The sequence below is a fragment of the Schistocerca piceifrons genome, chromosome 3 (assembly GCF_021461385.2).
Source record: "Schistocerca piceifrons isolate TAMUIC-IGC-003096 chromosome 3, iqSchPice1.1, whole genome shotgun sequence".
NCBI classification, from domain to species: Eukaryota; Metazoa; Arthropoda; class Insecta; order Orthoptera; family Acrididae; genus Schistocerca; species Schistocerca piceifrons.
The window spans coordinates 286,411,508-286,436,462 of NC_060140.1; the positions used below are offsets into that span (position 1 = coordinate 286,411,508).

Here is a 24,955-nt window from a genome sequence, read left to right on the forward strand (position 1 = left end):
TTCTAACGACACACCTTAGGCACTGCGATTCTCTTCATTTCCAGTTTTACTGCAGTCTGTGATTCAAATGGTTCAAATGGCTTTGAGCACTATGGGATTTAACTTCTAAGGTCATCAGTCCCCTAGAACTTAGAACTACTTAAATCTAACTAACCTAATGACATCACACACATCCATGTCCGAGGCAGGATTCGAACCTGCGACCGTAGCGGCCGCGCGGTTCCAGACTGTAGCGCCTAGAACCGCTCGGCCACCCCGGCCGGCAGTCTGTGATTCACTTCCACTCAGTGTTGTGCTCGGGACTTACATTCTCTGTAATTTTTTCCTCGAATTAAGTCCTATGTTTGATACGGCAGTTAACAACTAATATCTCAACATTCTCCGAACGTTAGCGGTCCTATCACACTTTCTTGGTGAACACCAAATGAAACAAACATTTCTATTGAGCATTCACCATTCAGTTTAACATTTTGGGTCGATTATTAAGAAGAATTAGTAGAAGAGACAAGGAAAATCCGAAGAAGAGCAGTGCTCAAGAACGTTACGGAGATGCATGTGAAAAAGTGAACCCACTATGTGTACAGCATGCGCAGATCCATGTGGAATGGGAGGGGGGGGGGGCTCAAGCGATCATGAAACCCACTCACAGTAAAAGAAAGATATTTTAGTAAAAGTGATCGTATTTTTATGCATACCGATTTCCAAATTTCTCAGAATAAAATAACATGAAAACTAAATCTCGAAAACGGCTAGGAGATAGAGACAGTTACAAGCTGTCTTTAACATAGGATACTTCTCTGTTGTTATCCCATGACGATGGGCTTGCCTTCTGAGCACTTGTAATGTGGAGAACATGCCTGCCAGTTAAATGTATCCATTCACAGGCTAAATACAACCGTTGCCTAGAGCAAACCCAACACGGTTCATGGGTCCAGAAGTAGGTCCATTAAACCATAGAAAACTGAGTTAGTCAGGATAGAATTTCTTCACTAATTACAAAAAAATTAAAGAATGTTTTACTACCAAAACGTTGGCGGTACTGAATGTAAGAAACAGCCTCTCCTTTGTTTATATCCGCATGTGGCCATAGTCTACAGATCTGTGTTCTCAGTCGTAGTGCTGAGTGAAATTGATGGAGCCTACGGTTCTCCCTGGCAGATACATTACTTCCCACAACACGGCGTTCCGGGTTGCCTGCTACGCAGGCGAGGCAGTGACCAGCACGTGTCTCGGCAGCTGTTCAACAGAGGTCGCTTTCAACGAAGGAACTACTTCGCTACAGCTCCCGCAACACCAACCTGGGACAACGATGATATCATCCATCCACGAGAACCAACAGTCGACGAGTTCGTTATCTTTGGCAGCAACATCCAGTCACGCATATCCAATGTAGTCACCTGCAGGGTGAGAGACAGTTGCAGTCGCATTCTAGAGTTGCGTCCTGCAGACAATAGTCATGCCCTACACTCGACAGTCGCAGGTTTGTCTCAGGAGAACATTACTGCTGGTGAAAACTTTGTACGGACTATTTTTCTGTTGCGTGGAATATTTGTGCAGCAGAGTTCACATCAAAGTATTCTGTGAGTTATTTTACTTCGGCTAATGTATTGCAGTAATTGTTTCAGAACGCTACCTTGGCACAGGCGTTAAAAGTGGCATAGCTCAAGAAAAGTAGAGAGCAAGTTACAACAGAAATAATGTTAAAGGTAAATGCACACTTCGGTTATGTATTGTCTAAATTTTGATAGTGTCATAATACTGCGGATTTGTTGTTACTTTAGTTCTTAAATCACTTGCAGGACACACGCTAGTTTTCGGTGAAATGATTTTCAAATGCTGTTTGCCTCTGAATTGCAATTTCTTGAAAGTTATGCTAAAGCGACGTACTATTCGCTGATGTAAACAAACTGTTATCGTAATAAAACACATAACGTGTAGGCCGGCCACGGTGGTCTCGCGGTTCTAGGCGCGCAGTCCGGAACCGCGTGACTGCTACGGTCGCAGGTTCGAATCCTGCCTCGGGCGTGGATGTGTGTGATGTCCTTAGGTTAGTTAGGTTTAAGTAGTTCTAAGTTCTAGGGGACTAATGACCACAGCTGTTAAGTCCCATAATGCTCCGAGCCATTTGAACATAACGTGTAGAATAAATCATAGACCTAAAACACATCTTACAAATTAAGAAAATCATAATCTTGTAATATGTGGGAACATTTGTAGATATTAAAAAGCTAGATAACAAAAAAACAGAAACAGTTAAAGCAACTTTATCCAATACAACATCAAATCCAAAATTTATGGGATAACTATCAGAAAATTTTGAAATAAAATCAGGAGTAATACAAGAAGATGGCTCGTCGAACCTTACTTCTTAACTGTGCATTAGAGGAAGAGGTTAGAGAATGGAGATAGGGCATAAATACTAAGGATATAGAGCTGGGAAGAAAATCAACCAAGATCACTGTGCATTGTCTAGTGTTTGTACTTGACATTGCACTTAATACAGAATGACTTAAAAGTGTACAACAACGAACCACAGAATTACAGTGGCAGGCAGCAAAATTAGCAATATAAACAATATCTGGAAAAACGTACTTCATGAGGAAGGTCAGTAATGCACCTCAGAAGGTTAAAATAAATAACATCAAAATATCTAACGCAGACTGTTTTAAATATCTAAGAAAATGGATATCGAACACCACGAAGGAAAAGACTGCAATAAAGACTAGAATATATATAATGGAGAGGGTCACACAAACAACAACAACAAAATATGTATTCCAAAGGTCTTTAACTTGGAAGACAAAACTGAAAGACTTTGAAAAAGTGGTCAGAGCAGAAATACAGAAATACTCAGCGTAGTGGAAACTCTTAAAGTGATTACGATGGAAGAGCTCAAAAAATCAGAAAAATTGAAAGAAGAATCCTAAGGAAGATATTAGGAACCAGAACCAGCAGTGAATCATAATTCAGATTAAGGTTTAGTACAGAACTGTATATGGAAGTTGAAAAGTTGACATATGGTGTGAATAGCAGCAATCGAAGATAACGAAAACTTCCAAAGGAGTTCTATGCTATCGTGTCGGAAGACAAATGGGACTATCATCCAAGGCTTCGTTTGTCTAGGTTGCTAGTGAGCCACTCTAATAGGGCAAATGCTGTTCGAAATCTTTTCGTTACTTCTGGGGGGTACGACTTGTAGATTCCAGGGCATCATTTTTAAACATGTCAGCCACTTAACGTATTAACAAATAAACCAAATTCATCAATTTAACGTTAAAATAAAGTAATTAGAGATGCACCAATTTTTATTTGGAAAAAAGATTAAAAACCACATTTCATTCAATATTTCTAGATTTTGTATTGAAAAACTTTTCTGTACGGAAGAACTTTTATCTTATTCTTCTAGATCGAAAACATATTTTCACATGTCTGCAGGGTGAAGAGAAAGACCAACATGAGACAGGTCCCAAATCTAATTGCAATTTTAAATTACTCATAAGACCTGTACTCGTTTTGATTTTAAAATCTCTTTTTAAACTTACTTTTTTTATTTTGGAGTTCAAAATCGTTTCTATGCTCCCCGTCTTACGATAATAAAAAGAGGGAGATTAAAATTTCATGGAAATATGTGCAATTAAATAGATCATCGACTTACTAAACAATAACAAATCCACAATCACGTGGGAGAAAGAAATGGGAAGAGGTATCGAAGATGTGAAACTCGATATGGACGCAATAAGAAACAGAACAATTTTTAAAGATGCATTTAAAAAAAGGACAGGGAAAAAATCAAAAAATGGAGGAAGGCGGCCACAAGAAGAGAAGGAACGACATTCTCGAATAGTGAAAAGAGGTGTGGGCCCAAAGGAAACTGCAATTGGAAACAAAGAAGGAGAAACAATGTTGATTTATCGCACCACCTGAAAGAATTATTCGAAATAAAAAACATATTTTATTATTATTATTAGAGTAGGCACCAGTGGCACACTGCAGGTGGAGGTGACGTAAAGTTAAATTGTGATGGGGAGAGGGGGGGCGGGAAGGGGGGGCGGGGGGGAGGACTCGGGAGAGACCCTAATACTCTGTGACCCCATTTCCATAATTCAAACGCAGGACGGCGTCTGTTATACAATAGCCAGTGACAGGATGTGTTTGATGACACTGAGCAGACGCGCTGCGGAAAGCGCGGCTGATGACGTGTAAGCTCGATTAAGGGCGGGCACGCGCCTACAGCCTGGGGTCAGTAGATAGCGGCAGGCCTTATATAGAGACGTGCCTGCCAGGAACCGCTACCAGAAGCGCACTGCGCCCGCCGACATGGACACCCAGGCAACCTTCACTCAGCTCAACGACCTCTGCGCCGAGAGGGTAAGTTACGTGGCCCGCATTGGCACGCCACGCTCTTGGACTCGAAAATACGCGCAGCCTACTGTGCGACGCAAACAAACCTCCTAGCTTTCGTTTTCGAAACACTCTCACGTATTTCAACTGAGGCAAGTGCTCTACCGTCTGAGCTACCCAAGCACGACTCAGACGGAAGAGCACTTGCCCGCGAAAGGTAAAGGTCCCAAATTCGAGTCTCGGTCCGGCACACATTTTTAATCTTCCAGGAAGTTTCATATCAGCGCACACTTCGCTGCAGAGTGAAAATTTCATTTTAGGACGGTTGTTGTTTATAAAGACAGAAGACCCGTCAGGCTGTTCGCAGACGATGAAGTTGTTTATAAGAAGGTAGCAACGCCAGAAGTCTTAACGAACTGCAAGAAGACTTGCAGAGGATTAATGATTTGTGCAGGGAATGGCGGATGAAACATAAAAAAATGTAAGGCATTCAGCACAAGAAGGAGAACGAATCCACTACTGTACGACCACACTGCTGGCAATACATTTCTGGAAACGATAATTAGTGTACAATATCTAGGAGTACCGTAAAATGGGGTGAATAGAAAAAGTTTTGAAAAAGAAAAAATAATTGTTAATTTTAGAAAGACATAATTAACCAAACTAAACTAAACTCCGCCCGAACAGGCCATGAGGGCCCAATGGCACCGACCGGCCGCCGTGTCATCCTCAGCCCACAGGCGTCATCAGATGCGGATTGTGGCCAGCACACGGCTCTCCCGGCCGTATATCAGTTTCCGGGACCGGAGCCGCTACTTCTCAGTCAAGTAGCTCCTCAGTTTGCCTCACAAGGGCTGAGAGTGCACCCCGCTTGCCAACAGCGCTCGGCAGACCGGATGGTCACCCATCCAAGTGCTAGCCCAGCCCGACAACGCTTAACTTCGGTGATCTAACGGCAAATGGTGTTATCACTGCGGCAAGGCCGTTAGCATTAGAGCTATTATGAAAATCAGAATTATATTGAATAACAGAGCTTGTATCGAACTTTAACCATATAATGTTTTGGGAGCTAGCTAATGTTTTTATAACATAAAAAAATAAAAATTTAGTGTTCATATTCATCTCGCAGAGAGTGATTTTTTAAAATCTGTTTTTCAAATAAAAGTTGTTATAACCCCAATTACTTTATTGTAACATTAAATTGATGAGCTTTGTTGTTAATATATTAAGTCACGGACGTCATGTATAAAAATGATGTCTTTGACTTGACTCACTACCGGTTAATACAGCAAAAACCTTTGCCATCTAAAATTAATAACAAATGTTACATGCATACAATCTAAATGACTGCTTACTTTGTCACATACTGTAATCACAGCATAATCTCTTGAGCTGACAACAGTGCCGGGTGGTTTTCCATTTCCGTCAAATTTTTCGTCTTCTTCCGTAGAAAGACAATATTACTGTTTCTATTCATCTCGCAAATTCCGGAAACACAACCCTAACTTTCCGAAACATAAGACAAATTAAAGTATATTTTAAAACTGAATTTTTCGTTAATGAAACGGGACTTCAACTTTGCTTACCACGTACTTAAAACAACGTAATCTAGATTCGAAGTAAGCAAATACAGCGCCACATATGATATTTGTCATAGAGTGAACAGCCATCAATTGGCAGTGTCACCAACTTTGAAATTCATGCTTTCCCTGTTACACTGGTTCGCTACCAGCCTAAACAAACCAACCCTTAAATGACATTCCAACTTGTCTTCCGCCGCGATAGCACTTAACTATTTTGGAAGTGTCCTTTCTGTTCACTCCATTGCTCCTATTCAGTTGCCGTGCCGCGGTGGTCGTGCGGTTCTAGGCGCTCCAGTCCGGAGCCGCGCTGCTGCTGCGGTCGCAGGTTCGAATCCTGCCTCGGGCATGGGTGTGTGTGATGTCCTTAGGTTAGTTAGGTTTAAGTAGTTCTAAGTTCTAGGGGACTAATGACCACAGCAGTTGAGTCCCATAGTGCTCAGAGCCATTTGAACCATTTCCTATTCAGTTCATTTTACGGTAACCGTCCAGAGCGACCTAAAGTGGAATGATCGCGTAAAACAAATTGTAGGAAAAGCTGATTCCAGGCGTCATTGGAAGAATTTGAAGGAAATATAGGGCCTAATTGTTCCACGAAAGAAGGGGCTGACAATGAGCGATTCTTCACTGTTACCGATCAGTCTGTGACTTTACCAGATTCGATTGTGAAGAACGTAGAGAAGATCCAACGAAAATCGGTGGTTTTCATTACGGGATTGCTTACTTGGCGCGAGTCAGTTATAGAGATGCTCAATAAATTCATTTGTCAGACGCTGCAAGAGAGGCGCTTTGCATCACGGAGAGCTCTACTAATGAAATTCCCAGAGGCGAGCAACATAATGCTTCCTCCCACGTACGTATCGTGAATTGACCACAAACTTCAGTGAAATTAGTGTTGATACGGAGTTTTACCGACATTCTTCGCGAATGGAACGGGGAAAGGGGGATCAGATAGTTGTCCCGGAATAACCCTCCACCTCACACTGTAAGGTGGCTTGCAGAATACAGATTTATATACAGATGTTAGACGTTTACCATTCCCAGGCAACGCCATTACCATCTGAGCAATCCGAGTACGTCTCGCGTCCTGTTCTCCACACTCAACGCGTTGACCGCGAAGGAATAAATCCGGACTGGCGCTTAGGTTTGAAGTCCGGAAAAATCACCACTACAGCGTATACGCCTAATGCAGATCCAATGTCCCTGTATGGAATTTTTCTGCTCAGACATGAATACAGCAGACAATAGTTTCAATATTTACGTTTACCAGGCAATGTCCTGCTGGAAGAGGTGCATTATTGCGTTCTGGAACCAGACAAGCAGATACTTACAGGGAAATTGCAATTTGACGCGGAACCCAAATCCAAGTGCGACTGCACATTTTTGCGCGCAAAAGCGTTATCAGCGATGAAAGTCGCAGAGAATGACAGATATGTAAAATTGTCAGGATGTTATTGTTATGAAGACGAACATACCATTAACCTTGGCCTAACCATTACTACTGGACAACGACCCATCATTCATTGGCACAGCCAAACGTACGAGGGCTGCCTTTTTAGCTTTTACAAAAGCAATGAAATAAAAACATGTTACTGTTACAAATCTGTTTATTGTTTCCACAGATACTCTCTCGTAAAATCTGTACATTTTTCCATTGTGATGTTCGTATATCAAAAGCACTGTGTTGGAAGGTCTCAACAACTTCTTGAGGAGTTGAAAACTGCCGTCCACGCATATTTGTTTGGCATAAGGGGAAGAAATTGTTATGTGATAAATCTAAATACTGGCAACGAGACACTTTTCGACGTGTTTTTTTTTTTTCAACAACTGAGGTTCTTAAATATGAGAAAATTTCGTTAAATAATACAGTTCCCATACTCAGTAAGCGGTTGGTAACAAACTGGCAAGAAGAATTGTTAAGAAGCTCTCAAATCAAAGGTATCCATGATGGGTTAATTCGTCCAACAATTCCAGCAGTGCCACGGTTTCATAGGACAGGCGTCAAGAAGTTTCAAACAGCTATTACAAGACTGAAGTCAATCACTGGAAGAACAAACATCGTCTTCATATAATCAACATCGGTGCCATACCGTTTCCGTTGTGTGGCGAGACAGATGATCCGAACCACATTATTTTTTACAACGTGTGAGGAATAGGAGCGCTAAAAAATACTGGAAAGTAAATTTAAAGAATTTGGTCATCGGTTTCCAAGTAGTCGTCAAACCTTGTTAGCATCCACCGACATACCAACGTACAGACTGTTATACAAGTTTGTAATCAGTGCGAACAACTCACCATTGGAAACTGAGATACCGAGCTAAAATAACTTATATACTACGTACAACATTTGTAACATATTTAGTAGGATAACCAAATTCTTGTTTTCTGTAGTTTTAGGCAGGGTGATACTCTGTTTTAACGTAGACAGCTAGAATGAACCCATGTTATAACATAAAAGAAGCATTTATCATGTTAACTGATTCTTCCGACGATTCTTGGTAAAAAATTTTCGTAATTATAAACTAAAAGCACGAAACTGGAGAAGTCCTACAGAATTAATTTATTTTCCATATGTGTCCTCAAGTTATTCTTCAATACTTTTATCTTCAATTTATTTTATTGTGATTGGTAATTCAATTCAAATTGAAAGACTATTAAATGTTTTAGCTCGAGTACATCTACTTTTCTAGCGAGTATCGTTCTTTGAAAGTGTTGTCCTCTTCCTCTTCTATCTCATCGTCGCACACGCGTGCAAGCGCACCTACAAACACAAACACACACATACACACACACACACACACACACACACACACACACACACACACACATACATACATACATACATACACACACCGTAAATAAGTGCGCGAACGCAAGAACTGAATATTGCTTTTTCCGATGTTTGAGGCTAATGGTTTTGTGGTTTGTTCCCTTTATATTTATTTACTGTTTAACATTTTGAATTACATTACCACGACACTGTTTGCACCTCACTCTCCATATGTGTAATATATTTTGTGATATTGTTCGCCAGTATTATATCCTCTCTGAAGACGGTAGATAGTTAAAGAACTTAACACTTCATACTGCACTTGTTGGACAGACTATTTATTGTAGTCTATGTCATATTTATTACCTTATACACTCTGACCTTAAACATTGTATGTGAAAATTAGGACTCCGATAAAATTATGTAACCTGGCTCCTGAATGTCCATTGTAATATTGCATAATTTTGAAGTCACAAAAACAAAAGAATAACAAAACCAAAAACAAGGTAGATGTTTGGACAAATTTCGAAAGCCAATAAAAAATGTAAAAGGATTATAAAAACTAATCTATTAAGGGTCGAATTCAATTTCTTTTCTATATCGCATATTTTTCCACCACGGTTAAGAGCTATTTTCTCGCTGAACTTGTCAGGTTTCATTTAACGGACTGTCACTTCACAAACTATATTTGCTCGTGCTACAGTTCGCAGAGAAATATTAAGTTATGGACTTTGATGGGCTGTGATGATCAACATGTTCCGTTTGCTAATGATACTGCAGTGACAAAGCTTTTCGTCTTTTACAGAACGGTGGGCAGGTACTGTTCGCAACTGATGACTGGTTTGCTGTGGCCGAGAACCTCATAAAGGTGAGTGGACTGGCAAGTCATGTTTTATTAAAGCATTCCGCAGGAAGAGTAGGAATTCCACGAATCGTCTTGGTACTATACACACGTAGGTTATCAGCAGTAGCACTGAGAAGCGCAGTAGGAAACGAAATGAAACTTCATGGGTTAACGCTGCGGGATGACTCTGAAAGTTGGAGGAAGCCCGTTACTTGTTCTCGGATGGCAGGCACAGATCAGAAGAGGTCATCACGTGCTTGATGCATAGATCAGCCATCCTCCACGTGGTGAACAGAACCTTGACGACGAGTATTCACATTCTCATGCAGTCTAACATCGCACCCCAGTCACATGCGAATGTCCTACAAATCTGGATATTGCACAATTACAGCAGCCAGCCAAATGGTGGCCCACAATGAAGCTCCTTTCAAAATCTGTCAGGTACTGATAACGCTGCCTCGCACCAGTACCTGGCGTCTCTGTGCCCTTCATAGTCAAAAAAACATCTAAACTGTTGGTTGGTTGATTTTAGGTAGGGGACCAAACAGCGAGGTCATCGGTCCCATCGGATGAGGGAGGGAAATCGGCCGTGCCCTTTCAGAGGAACCATCCCGGCACTTGCCTGAAGCGATTTAGAGAAATCGCGGAAAACCTAAATCAGGATGGCCGGACGCGGGTTTGAACCGTCGTCCTCCCAAATGCGAGTCCAGTGTCTGACGTTGTTCACGACCCTTATACTTGTATACCCTCGCAGATTTGGTGGCAACACTAAAGGTGATCAACACTACCGCATCTGCTGGCCGCTCTGTCAGAGACTGGTAACTGTAATCATTTACACAACCGCCACAGATGGCGTGTTCGTGTACGAAGTTACATTGACATTCGACGTTGTTTTCTGGTTTCTTCAGTGGTTTTTTTTTTCACGCAGCTAGCAGTATCATTATTTAACTAACATCACAGTAGCCAAGGCTGCTAAAGCAGACCTGCGCTCCGGTGCTCTATTCAAAGGTAGCCTGTTCGAATACAGATGATGAAAAAATTTTCGTCATCAGTCTTTAACAGCAAAAGCAGAAGAGGTGGTCTGGTCACCAGATTTTGCGCCATGTAGTGAATTCCGAACCTGACCGCACTGTTTCAATGAGTGCGGGCACGTGACACTGTTGATGGCTACGTTCTCACTCTTTTCTCGTCATCATACAACATAAACATGTCATCACACTATCCATACATTCATTACAGTCACTTACACGGAAGAGATGCACTTAAGATACAACTCTCTTACACCGCTAGTAAGGAAGCTTTCTTGCTCATAGAAACCTCCTCTTGACGTCTTGTAGCCACGAGACTCTCTTTTCTACACTTTTGAAGAGTGCTCCGATACCGTTGGTAAATCATGTATGTACGTCAAGGACAGTACTGGGTCAAACATTAAACTCTGTGGGATACTTTATTTATTGTTTTCCCTTCCATATTTACACTGAGGAGTCAAAGAAACTGGTGCACCTGCCTAATATCGTGTAGGACCCCCGCGAGCACGCAGAAGTGCCGCAATACGGCGGGGCATAGACTCGACTAATGCCTGAAGCAGCGCTGGAGGGAACTGACACCATGAATCCTGTAAACTGTTCATAAATCCATAAGAGTAAGAGGGGGTGTAGATCTCTTCTGAACAGCACGTTGCAAGGCATCTCAAATATGCTCAATAATGTTCTTGTCTGGGGAGTCTGATGTCCAGAGGAAGTGTTTAAACTCAGAAGAATATTCCTGGCGCCACTCTGTAGCAATTCTGGACGTGTGGGTTGTTGCATTGTCCTGCTGGAATTGCTCAAGTCCGTAAGAATGCGCAATGGACATGAATAGATGCAGGTGATCAACAGGATACTTACGTACGTGTCACCTAGACGTATTAGGGGTCCCATCTCACTCCATCTGCACACGCCCCGCACCATTGCAGAGCCTCCATCAGCTTGAACAGTCCCCTGCTGACATCCAGGGCCCGTGGAATCATGAGGTTGTCTCCATACAGGTACACGTCCATCCGCTCGGTACAATTTGAAACGAGACTCGTCCGACCAGGTAACATGTTTCCAGTCATCAACAGTCCAATGTCGGTGTTGACAGGCCCAGGCGAGGAGGAAAGCTTTGTGTCATACAGTCATGAAGGGTACACGAGTGGGCCTTCGGAACCGAAACCCCATACCGTTGATGTTTCGTTGAATGGTTCACACGCTGACACTTGTTGATGGCCCAGCACTGAAATCTGCAACAATTTGCGGAAGGATTGCACTTATGTCACTTTGTAGGGTCTTTTTCCGGCCGCAGCGATGTCGGAGGTATGATGTTTTACCGGATTCCTGATATTCACGATACACTCTTGAAATGGTCGCACTGGAAAATTCCCACTTCATCACGATTCAGAGTTGATGTATCCCATCGCTCGTGCCCAACTATAACACCACGTTCAAACTCAATTAAATCTTGATAAGCTGGCATTTTAGCAGCAATAACCGATGTAACAACTGCGCCAGACGCTTGTTGTCTTATATAGGCGTTACCGACTGCAGCGCCGTATTCTGCCTGTTTACGTATTCCTGTATTTGAATACACATGCCTGTACCAGTTTCTTTGGCCCTTCAGTGTAGTTTTATTCCTGTGGTCTGAAGTATGTGTTCACAACACTACCTGTTTGCAACAGCTAGATTTTTCCTAGGGAAGGCAGATCGTATTCGTAACAGGGAAGTGACTGGAGACATTGTTGATTCCAGGAGGACCCTCCAGAGTGGCGGGAGGGCGAGTTCACCGAGTGTGGCAAGTGGATGGACGGCTGGGAGACGAGGCGCCGACGCACCCCCGGTCACGACTGGGCCATCCTCAGGCTCGGTACGTAGGCCAGCAGAAGCGAAGGGCTTGCTTGACAAATCGTACTTCTCTGTTAGCAACGATATTTTTTCGGCCATCTAGGTGGACCTGAAGTTAAGTTTTGCGCGATTACCGCGACGAAATGCAAATAGTACATGTCTTTTCCGCGCTGCATCATCGCTTAAAACACTGAGAATTCAGTGTTGAAGACTTGCTCAAGTTGGCCATTCTCTTGGTGCAGGTGTTCCTGGAGTCCTGAGAGGCGTCACCGTGGACACGGCGTACTTCACAGGAAATTTCGCGCCGCGCTTCTCTCTGCAGGCTGCCAACCTGTCGCGCAAAGGTAAGCGAAACATTCCACGGAGCTACTCACGAGGAGAGCACTACAAGTGGCACAGACTGATTTCCCAGAAACATCTTCCAGTGGAAGAGGAGTCAAAATAAACGTGTCCTGTCTTATCCATAGATACCCGATCATTTCTTAGGAACCGGAGGTCACAGTTTTAGACGTACTTCAGATGCATTTTAGCGCGCGATATTCTCAGCTAGCACAATGGCTAGTGTCGCGACTTCTTAATTTTGGGTCCAGTTTCTGTTTTTATTCATTTTATTTTATTTGTATCTATTTTATTGTTTTATGTACCCATGTCCGGAGAAAGTTACCACAAGAATGTTTCTTATCAAGAAGGGGGATACAAGGGCGTTATCTTAGTAATAAATTTACAGCTGGATTTCACATCGTAGAAACATTCGAAACATAGAAATTACGAATGCCACGAACATTGCGTGAAGGAGGGTTTGCACAGTGAAATTTCTTCGTATGAATCTTTCACAGTAAAGAAACATTGTCCATATTGCTAAAGATTTCACGTGTTGGCAATAGTGACCGAGCGGTTCTAGGCGCTTCAGTCTAGAACCGCGCGACCGCTACGGTCGCAGGATCGAATCCTGCTCGGGCATGGATGTGTGTGATATCCTTAGGTTAGTTAGGTTTAAGTAGTTCTAAGTTCTGGGGGACTGATGACCTCAGATGTTAAGTCCCATAGTGCTCAGAGCCATTCGAACCATTTTGTTGGCAATAATTTCGCACCAGTCCGAGCATAACGGAACATATTACAAGAAACTGGCACTTGCAAGTAATTATGGATGAAGATAGGCTACAGGAATTCCACCGAAAACAATTTCAAGTAACTTTATCATTCATTTGTCTTTTTTTTTTAATTCATTCACCAGACACAATTCGTAGACGAATAAGGAAACATTCGTGTAGTTTTCTTTTACGGACATGGGTAGGTAAGTGGAAAACAAAAATAAAAATGATCATCGTGTTTCGAACACGCGGCGCAAAAGCGTGAAGCCGCGGCGCTAGTCACTGTGCCACGCTTTAGCTGAACTTTTTTCTCTCTAAAAGGCACATAAAGAGAACTTGTACCGTCGTTTTCTCAGATACAGGCGAGTGCCTACGAATAAGCTGAGATAAATGTTCGCTTATTTTTACTCCTCTTCCACTGAGCGAAGTTTCTGGGAAATCGGGCTGTGGTACTTTACGTGTCCGCTTCTCAGCATATCAATATATGGCCAATGCGAAACGGCTGCAGCGACAGGAACATCAAACACTGCATAAAAACTCGTCACTTTGCAACAGCCATCAAAACTACGGGTCTTATTTGCTTTGGAATATGTGTAGACCCTCTACTCTTTTAACAAGTTCACTGCTGAACCTTTCCACAACCTTCTCAACTCCGACTGGTGCTCCAGTTGCAATCGGGTCTCTGTCCTCATCTTCATTACTTCGTGCCACAATGTGAATAACAAGTATTGTACGAATGTGTTGGAACACTTTCTTCTCAGAATTCCACTAATCCAACTGGATCTTTGCCACAATCGTTATTCCATCTTCCTGTCTGAGAAATCATCACTTCTCAATCCAAGAAGACATGACGACATTGGAACTCTCTACCTGTTTACAAGATTTGTATCCACTAGTTTATAAATCATCTCCACAAAAGCGAATTCATGTATGTAACACTCAAACTTCATCACAACTGTAGAGATGTTCTGAAGGGATTAAATGACCAACTGTGCAACATTACATAGAAAACTTTTCTTAAGCCAAACATGTTTTGGAAATACGAACAGCGACTAGGGAGAGTGCTCTACGATTTCCATTTCTATAACCTGCAGAGGGGACTTATTACGTGAAGTTTTACTCGGGAACATATGTCTGGAAACCGTTCGTTTTCATGTTACAAGGCAACATGTTACCACGCGTACGAATCCCTCCAAAACTGACAAAATAAACTGAAATAAAGTTCTATCGGACCCCGTAACCTTCTAACCATTCACTGGCATTCTTTTTGTGACTTCAAGCGTTATTTATTGTATCTCCAATATTCTCAACGAAGTCAGGTCTGAAGCTGTGAGTTACGGATAACAGAGGTTTTCTATTTAGATTCTTGAAAAGGAACAGTCTTAGCAAGATTAAATTTTGGGATTGATTAAACTTTTTTAATATTTTCTTCTTTATATGTTCGGGCAATGTTGTGTGTTTGATTTAACAAACCCATGCTCTCTTTCTCCTTCTCTCTGTGTATGTGTGTGTTTCTTTTTAAATTCTCTCTCTCTCTCTCTCTCTCTCTCTCTCTCTCTCTCTCTCCCTCTCTCTCTCCATCCCTCCCCCTCTCCCTCCCTCCATCCCTACCTCCCTCCCTCCCTACCTACCTACCTCTCCTCACTCTCTCTCTCTGCCTCTCTCCCCCTTTTCCCTTTCTCTCTCTCTCTCTTTTCGTCTTTTTTGCGCTCTCATTTCAAAAGATGTTATGGAACACAACTACAAGGATATCATCTGTTCCTATTTCAGATGAGGCTTGCATCCCCAACAGAGATTCTCATATCGGGAATGCTGCGACACCAGAGATGATGAAAGAAATACAGCAGCTCGACTCGCAGGTGAGTTCTGGTTTTTTTTTTTTTTTTTAATTACGAAAATCACCAACTGGCTCGTAGAGTAACAGTGTTTTGTGAATATCTATTTCGCCATTTTCTATGAGAGAAGCTCAATTGTCACGTGAACTAGCCACATAATAGCTGCGCAGAGAACTTCATGATGCCGATAAACAGACTAAAACAGAGGTTTCTTTGTCACATGTTGCAGTCATGACAATTCCACTTTTCTGTGTAAACATTCAAATTCAGCACTATGACAGGCTGCTATGTTGTAAAATTTCCTTATGTTTCGCGAGATAAATAAAATCGTTTGAAATTAAAAGTAAAGTACAAGTAAATAAACAAAAAGCAGATTCAGTAAATTTGAGCTCTATGGGTTAGCAGGTTGTCTGTCGTGATCTATAATAAAGAAGAAGTGATAAAGGAGTAACACTCCTTTTTTATTAAAAACAGTCTTTCGTTCAGTTTGCCTGGCTGAGAGCGCCGGGTAAGGAGCCTTTACCAGGGATATGGTGAGGACATCAGCGACAACGAAGGCGGAGAAGAAGAAATGCGTCTCTGGTTACACTGGATTCAACAGTGTCCGTTGCTCTAAATCTATTTACACATCGTTGATTGTTTAGCGTAATCTACAGATGCTCGATTTCTGTGACTGCTGAAGTGACCTACGTGAAATGTAAATGCTTTAATTAATTGTAACAGCTAGAACACTTAAAACTCTCAGTGAAAACCGATTCTCTAAATTTTCTGCATAACTTTTCGAGGAATAATAGGCGTTTTGGGACGTAAGCATTTCTGTTTCTTTTTAGAAGCCCTATACCTTTTCTCACAAATCAAGCAAACTTGCTGTGGTACTTAAAATTTCCTTCTTATTATTTGCCAGGTGTTTCTAATAGTCAGCCTAATATGCAGGCGTTTTGTTAGAGAACTTATACCAACACAAAATGTGGTTTCCCAGTATCCACAGTTATATATTCTGCGAATACTTTTAAATGCTTCGCGAAGGATAGGGCCTACTCTTTATTTTGCCATATATTAGTTTTCTGCCCGTTCCGTTCGCGGATGCAACATGGTAAGAATAACTGCCTTTACGCCATTGTGTTAACTGCTATTTGCTTTAGTTTGCCTTACCTTTATGGGAAACATATATATGAAGTTTCTGACCTCTAAAATGGTAATTGTTGTTTCTTACGCAGGTTCACGCAAACTATAACGTACAAGTGTTTTGTATTCTATCTCTTTTGCAGACAAACTGCAGTTTTAAGTGTCCTACCATTAAATCGAAGATTGCCATTAGCTTCATCTACAAATGAGTCTCAGTCCTTAATCCACAGATACGTTGTTACACCCAACTATTTGCATGATAGGACTAACTCTAGTTGTGACTCATTAATACTATAGGCAAATTATACCAGAATTTTACGTTTCATGAACTGCACAACTTCCCATTTCTCTGCATTAATGATTAGTCGTCAGTATTTGCAGCAAAACGATATTCTACAAAGAGCTAACTGAACATTATTACGATTTTTATGGTATAGAATTTCCGCATAATTTGCTAAACCCTGACATCCAACTAATATTATGCGCAAAGTATTTAATATATAACATTAACAGGAATGATCATATCACACTCCTCAGGACACGCCACATGTTACTTCAGTATCAGCATTCAAGACGACAGGAAAATTTCGATCCAGTTACAGACCTGGCTAGTTATCCCAAAGGAACAACTTTTCGTTAGAAGGCGTTTATGTACTAAAAAACTTTTGCAAAGCCTAGAAACACTGAATCAGTCTGGTTTCCTTTATCCATGTAACTAAGGATACGAAAAAATTATATTTCAGTACCGCCAAAGGCTTCTGATAATAAATTTCTTTATTAAATACTGATTTCGGTCGTCTGATGATCTACAGGTATGATATAAGTAGATATATACAACAGTCAACATGACAAAGCTCTTATTCTGACACCAAATAAAGTAAAAGCCATCCTGCGTTACATGCTGTCAGAAGAAAAATACATCAAACGCTCAATAGTATGATATTACTTTATCTGCCGACACCATAAGAACGTTGCTACCTATGCTGTTGTAAATAACTTTTATATTCTGAAGATGAGAAGTAGACCGAAAACTATATTAAATAAAGAATTATTTTATCAGCAGATCTTGGCTCTTCCCAAATTGCTTTTTTTCCAAATATTTACGAGCAGTTGGGCGCCACCTACAAATACTATGAGGATATTTTATGTGAAGAGTGGGAGTTACGTTTCACATCGAACTATGTTTTTGGAACCCATCCTACTTACACCACCACTGAACCAAACGCTGCAGCTCATTATGCTGATCATAATTCACTTTTTCTTACCGCAGCACTGGACGGAGATCGTACCAATGACAGCCCTGAGGCCGGGCTACCCAGAGACCCGCTATAACCACTTCACCATCAACAGCGACGAGACGTGGACACACGTGAGGCTCAACATGTTCCCTGACGGCGGAATCGCCCGGCTACACCTTTACGGGGAGGCCAGGCCCGACTGGAAGAGGTTCAACATCAATAAGGTACATAAAAACCGCCATTGACGTTTTGCACACCGAACAAAAATCCTAGGGGGCATTACGCTAATAACGTATAACATCACCTCTGAACTTGATAAGGGCCCAGGGCCGCTTCGAGAACATTTTTCCACACAAGCGACTTATTATTTGGCGTCCTTCACCTCCTCGCTTTCCCTCAGTATAATTTCACCCTTGTCAGATCCCTTAGTTTCCGCTACTAATTGTGAAACTCATTGTAAACAAAACCTTGTACTTGGACAACTCTGGACCCCCACTCGGCTCGGGTCCCCAAGCGACAGCTTGTGTTGCTTAGACCTTAAAAAGGTCCTGTAAGGGCCTCATTTCGGCGAGGGGAAGATCCCATAAGTTTCTTCAAGTATGACTATTCAGTTCACTGATGATTAGAACCCAAAGAGCTACCAAACAGACGTGATGTTGATTGCTACTTTTCACCCACTGTTCCTAATACTCATACCCTATATGGGATTAAGATTGGGTAATTCACTATACCAGTCGATCACCATCCATTGTCTCAGTGTTCTTCAAGTGTGACTGTATGGCTCCAGCCCACTGATTGCAGTTGTTGTCATCTTGAAAGTTAGTGTCCACACCATACTCTTCACGATAATGTACCAGAAATGACCACCAAGAATGTTGAAATAAACATCCTGCTTCATGTTCACGAAGACCTGAAGGACTACAAAAAACAAATGCAATACATCACAGAATTGCATCTGCCCTCAACAACATCTTGCACACACTGCATGTTAAAGGTCTCATTGGGCCTTGCATTATTTGATAAGAGACAAAATCATTATCTGTCAGACTACACAGAATACTTCGTCAGATACTGTCCAGTGTCTATGTTGTTTGTCCAATTGAAGATCTGCAGCTATATGTACCACTTTGACCAGTGACCTTTTGCAATGTACTCGCTCCAAATGTACACTTAGCGTAGATCCCTTCACAATGATGAGTCAGAAATTGTCTGATATTTACCTGCAGCTATTTCTGCCAAATTTGAAACCTACTGTTATTGAAAAGGTGTAACACAGGTGTTTGGTTCTTGTCGGTTAGGATTTTTCTTAGACCAATTTACATGGTTGCAAGTGTTACGCCACTCCTTGTAGACATGATGGACAGTCTGTGTGTGGCCATGGACATGACTAAACACAACAGCTTATTTATACCATTGTATCTTATCTCCCTACTGACCCATCTTACAACATTGATACCAACTGATACATGCATGTCACTTCACTGGCATGACTCCATTATGATCGCAACAGTTCTACACTATCTAAACCATTCCAAAGTGCTCAATGCAGTATTTCAGATGAGGTGGCTAAAACTTTGTCTGCTGAGCTTTCAGTGTGTAATTAACACTAAGACAAAGGTATATATATTCATCAAATTTGCTTGGCCTTCTGTACAGAAGCCCCATTACTTTTCCACTACACTTTATTATTATTTTTTCAAGCTTTTGGTGACAGGGAGTGCAGATGGTGGATTTTCAACATGCCAGTACCTATGGCACACACACCCTGCTGCCCTCTTCCTTGACAAATCACAAGGCATTGTTCACCTCCTGAACACATGCAAAATCTTTTCCAGCTGTTTCTGCCTTGTAGTGGTGATATAAAAATACTTGATTGAAAAGTTTGACTTCCTTGTGCTTGCTATGGGACTAAACATTACCATGCAGCAAAAGTATTTCCTTCAACACTCACCTTAGCCTCTTGTTTTGATGGTTTTTTTAGGACCTTTGACATTTTTGATTGGCTTGGAATCAAAAATCAATCAGAAGGATCATTTGTCCACCACAGAAGCACATTGCCACAACTTTTTTTCACCATCTGTTGCACTTTTAGTTCTTCCCATTTTAATTATTTTCCTATTGAAACAGGAAAAATTATTATAGCCACAACAGTTAAAGATTATCTTTATGTGATGTCTATATCTTCTATCTGCTGTGAGGAGAGAACATGCCTCACAATGCTTACCCATGATAGGATTGACTTATAATAACCCTAAAATGTTTCATGCAACTAAACTTGAGTTTTCAGTATAAATAAATACACAAAAAGTATGTAAATATTATTACATAAATTTCAGACTTCATAAAATCCTAAACAGAAACATTGAACCACAGTGATGTGTTTGCTTGAGCACTTGAGTATTGTTTCACTGCAAAAGTTGGCAGCTGGTGACACAGAAATGCAGTTTGTCCCAGTTCATTTGATTTTATTTTATTTTTTCATCCAGGTATCACTTCACATTTTTATAAGGTTTGTTACCACAATACAGTTCAAGTAAACATCTCAAAATATCCAATCTCTATTGACTGAAGACTTGGTAATTGATGTATGAAGAAAATATGCACATATAATAGTAGATTGAAAAAATTGAAAAAGGATATAGTAACTAATGTTTTGGGGAGCAGGAATGTGTTAATAAGAATAATGTTCATTAAGTTCATTACTCTTGGTTACACAAGATCCCATTTGTTCTATATTCACACAGCAAAGAAAGTTATATAAAACTCTGACTGATAGTAGTTTACAGTAGAGATAACTTCTCCATTGCTTATTCATAACTACAAAGCCTAGCTTATGCACTTTTGGTAATAAATGTGTACTTCCTTTTGCAGCTGGTAGATCTTTTGTTGATGAAAAATGGTGGTGTTTGCCTTGGGTATTCAGATGCTCACTTTGGTCACCCAAGGAACATAATTCGCCCTGGTCCGGGTATCAACATGGGAGATGGTTGGGAAACTGCTAGGCGACTGGACCGACCTCCTGTACTAGAAGGTAAGCAAGTTTATTGAAGTAGTCCTGAAAATTATTTTCGTGGTTCAGTGATTCATTGCCATATCATGCTTCATCAATAGGGAGAATCCAGGAAATACAGACTGAGTCAAAACATTAACAGCGGCTGTTATGATATGAAGAAAGGGATTTATTTGTCAGCTGCTGTTATCAAACTCCATTAACAGTTAGAAGATTGCAAATTAGTGTCTTGTCTACTCAGCAGAAAATTTATAATTACAAAAATGTAATATTTCTAGCTATACTATGTACCCTTTCTGCATCTACTAGAAAAAACTCTTGACCAGTCAAGTGTCAGACTTTCTTGATCTTAAACTGTTCTTTGAAATTTTCATGGTTTATCAATATCTACAAATAATTTGTATATTCTGCATCTTCGAATTTTATCCATGGTGTAGAATTATTTCTCATAGTAGTCATCATCTAGATACTGGAAAGCTCTGGGTGAATACAAAAAACTGAAGGAACAAAGATAACCACTAATAATATAGTTGAGGTGACAGCAGGCTGTGTGTGTGTTGTGTGTGTGTGTGTGTGTGTGTGTGTGTGTGTGTGTGTGTGTGTGTGTGTGTGTGTGTGTGTGTGTTTTCTGTTTGTTGTGGCTCTGTTATCACCAAGAAATGACACTGTCCAAAAGCTTAGTGACAGTTTCTCCTGGTGTATTTGCATGTTGACAGATCAGTACCTCAACTATATGGTGGGTGGTTACCTTCAGTACTTCCATTACACAGTAATTACACTGAACAGATGAAATTATATCTCAATTGTAGCAGTTGTTTTTTGCCTCGTTGACTGATAATCACTAATTATGATCGTGTTTCTTAAGTTCCCTATTCACGTAGTCAGTATAAATCCTATGATGTATTACTCATCAGTATCTTTAATCTACAGTCAACAGTATAGATTCCATGGCCTATTTATCAAACTATTGTTTCATGATATTTCACTTTATTGCTGCTTGATATACTGCTACTATCACTGTAAGTGTTTGTCCAAAATATTGCGCTCCTCTTGAAAGATTTGAATGTTATTGCCTTCTTACAACAGCTAATCAGCTATTATACATCAGTTGTTTGGATACACATCTTAGTGATCATTTCTAAAAATTTTCTTTTGAAAGTCTCCCTTAATCATTTACAGTTTATTATGGATATGTATTATTTTTGTGTTTCAGAGGATACTCAAGGAATACTTCAAGTACCAGGATGTGAATGGGCCATTTTTCGCATGGGCCATCCTGGAACTATTGGTGTGGTTGAAGTTGACACAGCTCACTTCAAAGGCAATTACCCAGATTCAATAAGGATAGAAGGGGTATATTTTGATCATCAAGTGGGAGATACTGTTATGTGTGATAACAACAATGTACCATGGAAGACACTCCTTCCACCTCAAAAGGTAAATACTTTACTATGCTTTTATCATTGTCTTCATGATCAACATCATTATCATCAGCCATTTGGCATTTCATGCTGTTTTTTTTAGAAAGAGCCAAACTTTTGAGATTGATAAAATAACAAATTCAGGCAGACCTTGTCATCCATTCCTGTTTTCCTGTCTGTTTGAGTATTCCTTTTTTTTCTACATGTTTAACACAGGTAAAATTCATCTTATTAGAGGTACAATATTCTTACTGTTCTCAGTCCACTATAAATGACTAAGTAATTTACATACAGTTCTTCATAAATCTCACTTAGTGACAAACTTTCATATAATTTTACTAATGCCCTATGCATTCATATCCAATATCTTTTTAAATAGAATACATAACTCTTGATCAACAGACAGAAATTTAACTCATAAGTCCTACTTACCTTTTAGAAGTTAATGCTGAGAAATATACTGCACTTCTTTGTCAATGACTTTAACCTTCTTACAGTTTTCTTGTAATGCCAAAATTCCTTTAATATGCTGTTGTTTATGATTCATTTACTTGATTCACTTTCTTTCACTTAATCTGAGTGCCAGCTCTTAACCATTCATGACAATCATACATCAAAAGAAAGATGGGGATGTAGAAGAATATCTCAGCTAGCTTCATGGATTGATTACTTATGTAAATAGAGTACATGCATCCATTATGCAATCCTTCACAACTTCTCCCTTTACATTTTTTGAAATCCTGGTGTAATTTTCATGAGACGTTGGCAATAGATGTCAGTATCTATGTTATATTTTTGAAAAACACTCTCTAAAGCAGGATGGCACACTTAAATCTATGAAAATACTCATTTAACCTGAAAATCACTGCACACAAATCAGCTAACTCGCAATTCCAGCCACTACAATTTATGAATAGGTAGTTGAATTGGCCTGCACTGAGCTTAGTAAAAGTTCAAGTGAAGAACAGTCTGCACGCACTAGTATGTAACAAAATAAGAATATGGAGAAATATAGGGATGGATTTTTGGAAATATTACACAATTAAACATTTGTCTGTGTGGACAGTATGCAGCTGATGGGATGAGATCTGCTATATTCCCTAATTCCTTTACAAAAACATTTTGTGAATTTCAGGATGTGTAAATTAATTAATTTCTGCATTTTCCAATGAACTGACAACACTTTCACATCCACGCAAATTTTTAAAAGCAATTTCATTTTCAATCAAAATTAAGTTTTCTTTTAGTACTCATAAACAAAACATTGAGAAAAATACTACTGTTTTGTTAAAACCTGTGGCAATCTGGATACAAAGTACATTCTCATTTTCATGAAGCTGGTCTGGATGTGCCTGATTTGTAACAATGACATCTAAAGAAGTTTATGTAGTATACCTCTATCATAAAAGTAAGTTTAGCAAGTATTTCCATTTGGTATGTTTTCTAAAGCAGCTGGAAACAGTTTTAATAAAGTTTGTAGAGTTAAGTGGAGCATAATTATCTGTGAGTGAATGTAATGTTGATTCTTTGTCAGATAGTACCAACTGAGGACACCTGAGTTGTCTAGCTTTGGATTACTTTCCCCAGTAAAACTCCCTACAAGAATTGAAAGCTGTAGTGAAAGAGTGATTTCTAGTACAGAGTACAGATTACATTTCTATGATTTTATTGTTTTCTTTAAGTATATCTCAACTTTTCTTATATCCTCATTCTTGATAGAATATAATGAATGACTGAATCACTACACTAGTACATTCATTTTCGTTTATATGTTACCGGTATTCTGTAGCTGTAATAACATTAGTAACATGACAAAAACTTTTTTTCTTTCAGCTATTTCCACATAAACAACACTTGTTCTCAAAGGATCACCTGAGATCAAAAGGTCCGTTCACTCATGTTCGTGTCACCATAGCACCTGATGGAGGTATAAGCCGTCTTCGTCTGTGGGGCTACGTTGAGGTGTAGACCTGCAGATTAAAAAACTTCTAATTCTGAGACTGTGATACATACATCATTACATGAGGCTACACTAAATATTGAATAAGATTTCAATTACGAAAGTTTCCGTAGTTTCAACTGAGATATTCAGCTTATTTTTGTTGTTGTGATTGTTCATCTGTCTTGAAATTAAGAAAAGGGAAGAAAACTGATAAGTCTAGTAGAACCCAAGTGAGATTACCAATCTGCTCAGATAAAACAAGAATGTTTTGGCATGCTCCAATTATAAATGAAAGAGGCTTCAGACCAGAACATGGCTCTTCTTCACATGAATTTGAACTTTAGGAAGCCTTTACTGCTTCATTGTTACTATCTAGTCATAAATTGTAAATGGCTGTGTATAAAGATTTTATATTGTAAATTATAATTTATTACATGACTTTTTTAGTGAATGGTAATATTTAAGTAATTTAAACCTTGTAAATATGGAATGTAAATAAAAATTAAATTTATTGATAAATTAATGATTTTTTATTTTTTGCGTATGGTATGCTTTTCCTTTCTCACTTAGTCAAACGTCTTTAAGTCACTATGGATTAAAATATTTCAGTGGTGCAAATATAATGAAACAAAAGTGAAATCCAGCTGTTATTCTGTGTACAGCTCCTCATATGTGCAGAGATTCTTCTGAAAGAATTAACTAAATACTGCAATATATGAAAGTGAGTAGTTGATTCATTCAATATAGGGTAGGAAAATGAGGTTGCTTAAGTAGTTCTCTACATGCTGTAATTAGACTGATCTGGCATTAATAGTCCATAAAGTTATGGTGCATAGGGAAGCTGAAGTCTATTTCTAGATTCTTCACTCAATACTGGTTCTTGAAACTTCATAAGTAGAT

The 24,955-nt window shown here is 39.9% G+C and overlaps 1 protein-coding gene across 1 annotated transcript; it reads left to right on the plus strand.

The window, feature by feature from the left end:
• The first annotated feature begins 4,301 nt into the window (after positions 1 to 4,301).
• Positions 4,302 to 24,578, plus strand: LOC124789306 (allantoicase-like). The gene is made up of 9 exons (XM_047256617.1): positions 4,302 to 4,368; positions 9,497 to 9,559; positions 12,301 to 12,415; positions 12,636 to 12,737; positions 15,255 to 15,343; positions 17,715 to 17,906; positions 20,554 to 20,713; positions 21,906 to 22,129; positions 23,947 to 24,578. Exons 1-9 carry the CDS (start codon positions 4,318 to 4,320, stop codon positions 24,079 to 24,081), a joined length of 1,131 nt encoding a protein of 376 aa, XP_047112573.1. The 5' UTR covers positions 4,302 to 4,317; the 3' UTR covers positions 24,082 to 24,578.
• Positions 24,579 to 24,955: the final 377 nt, after the last annotated feature.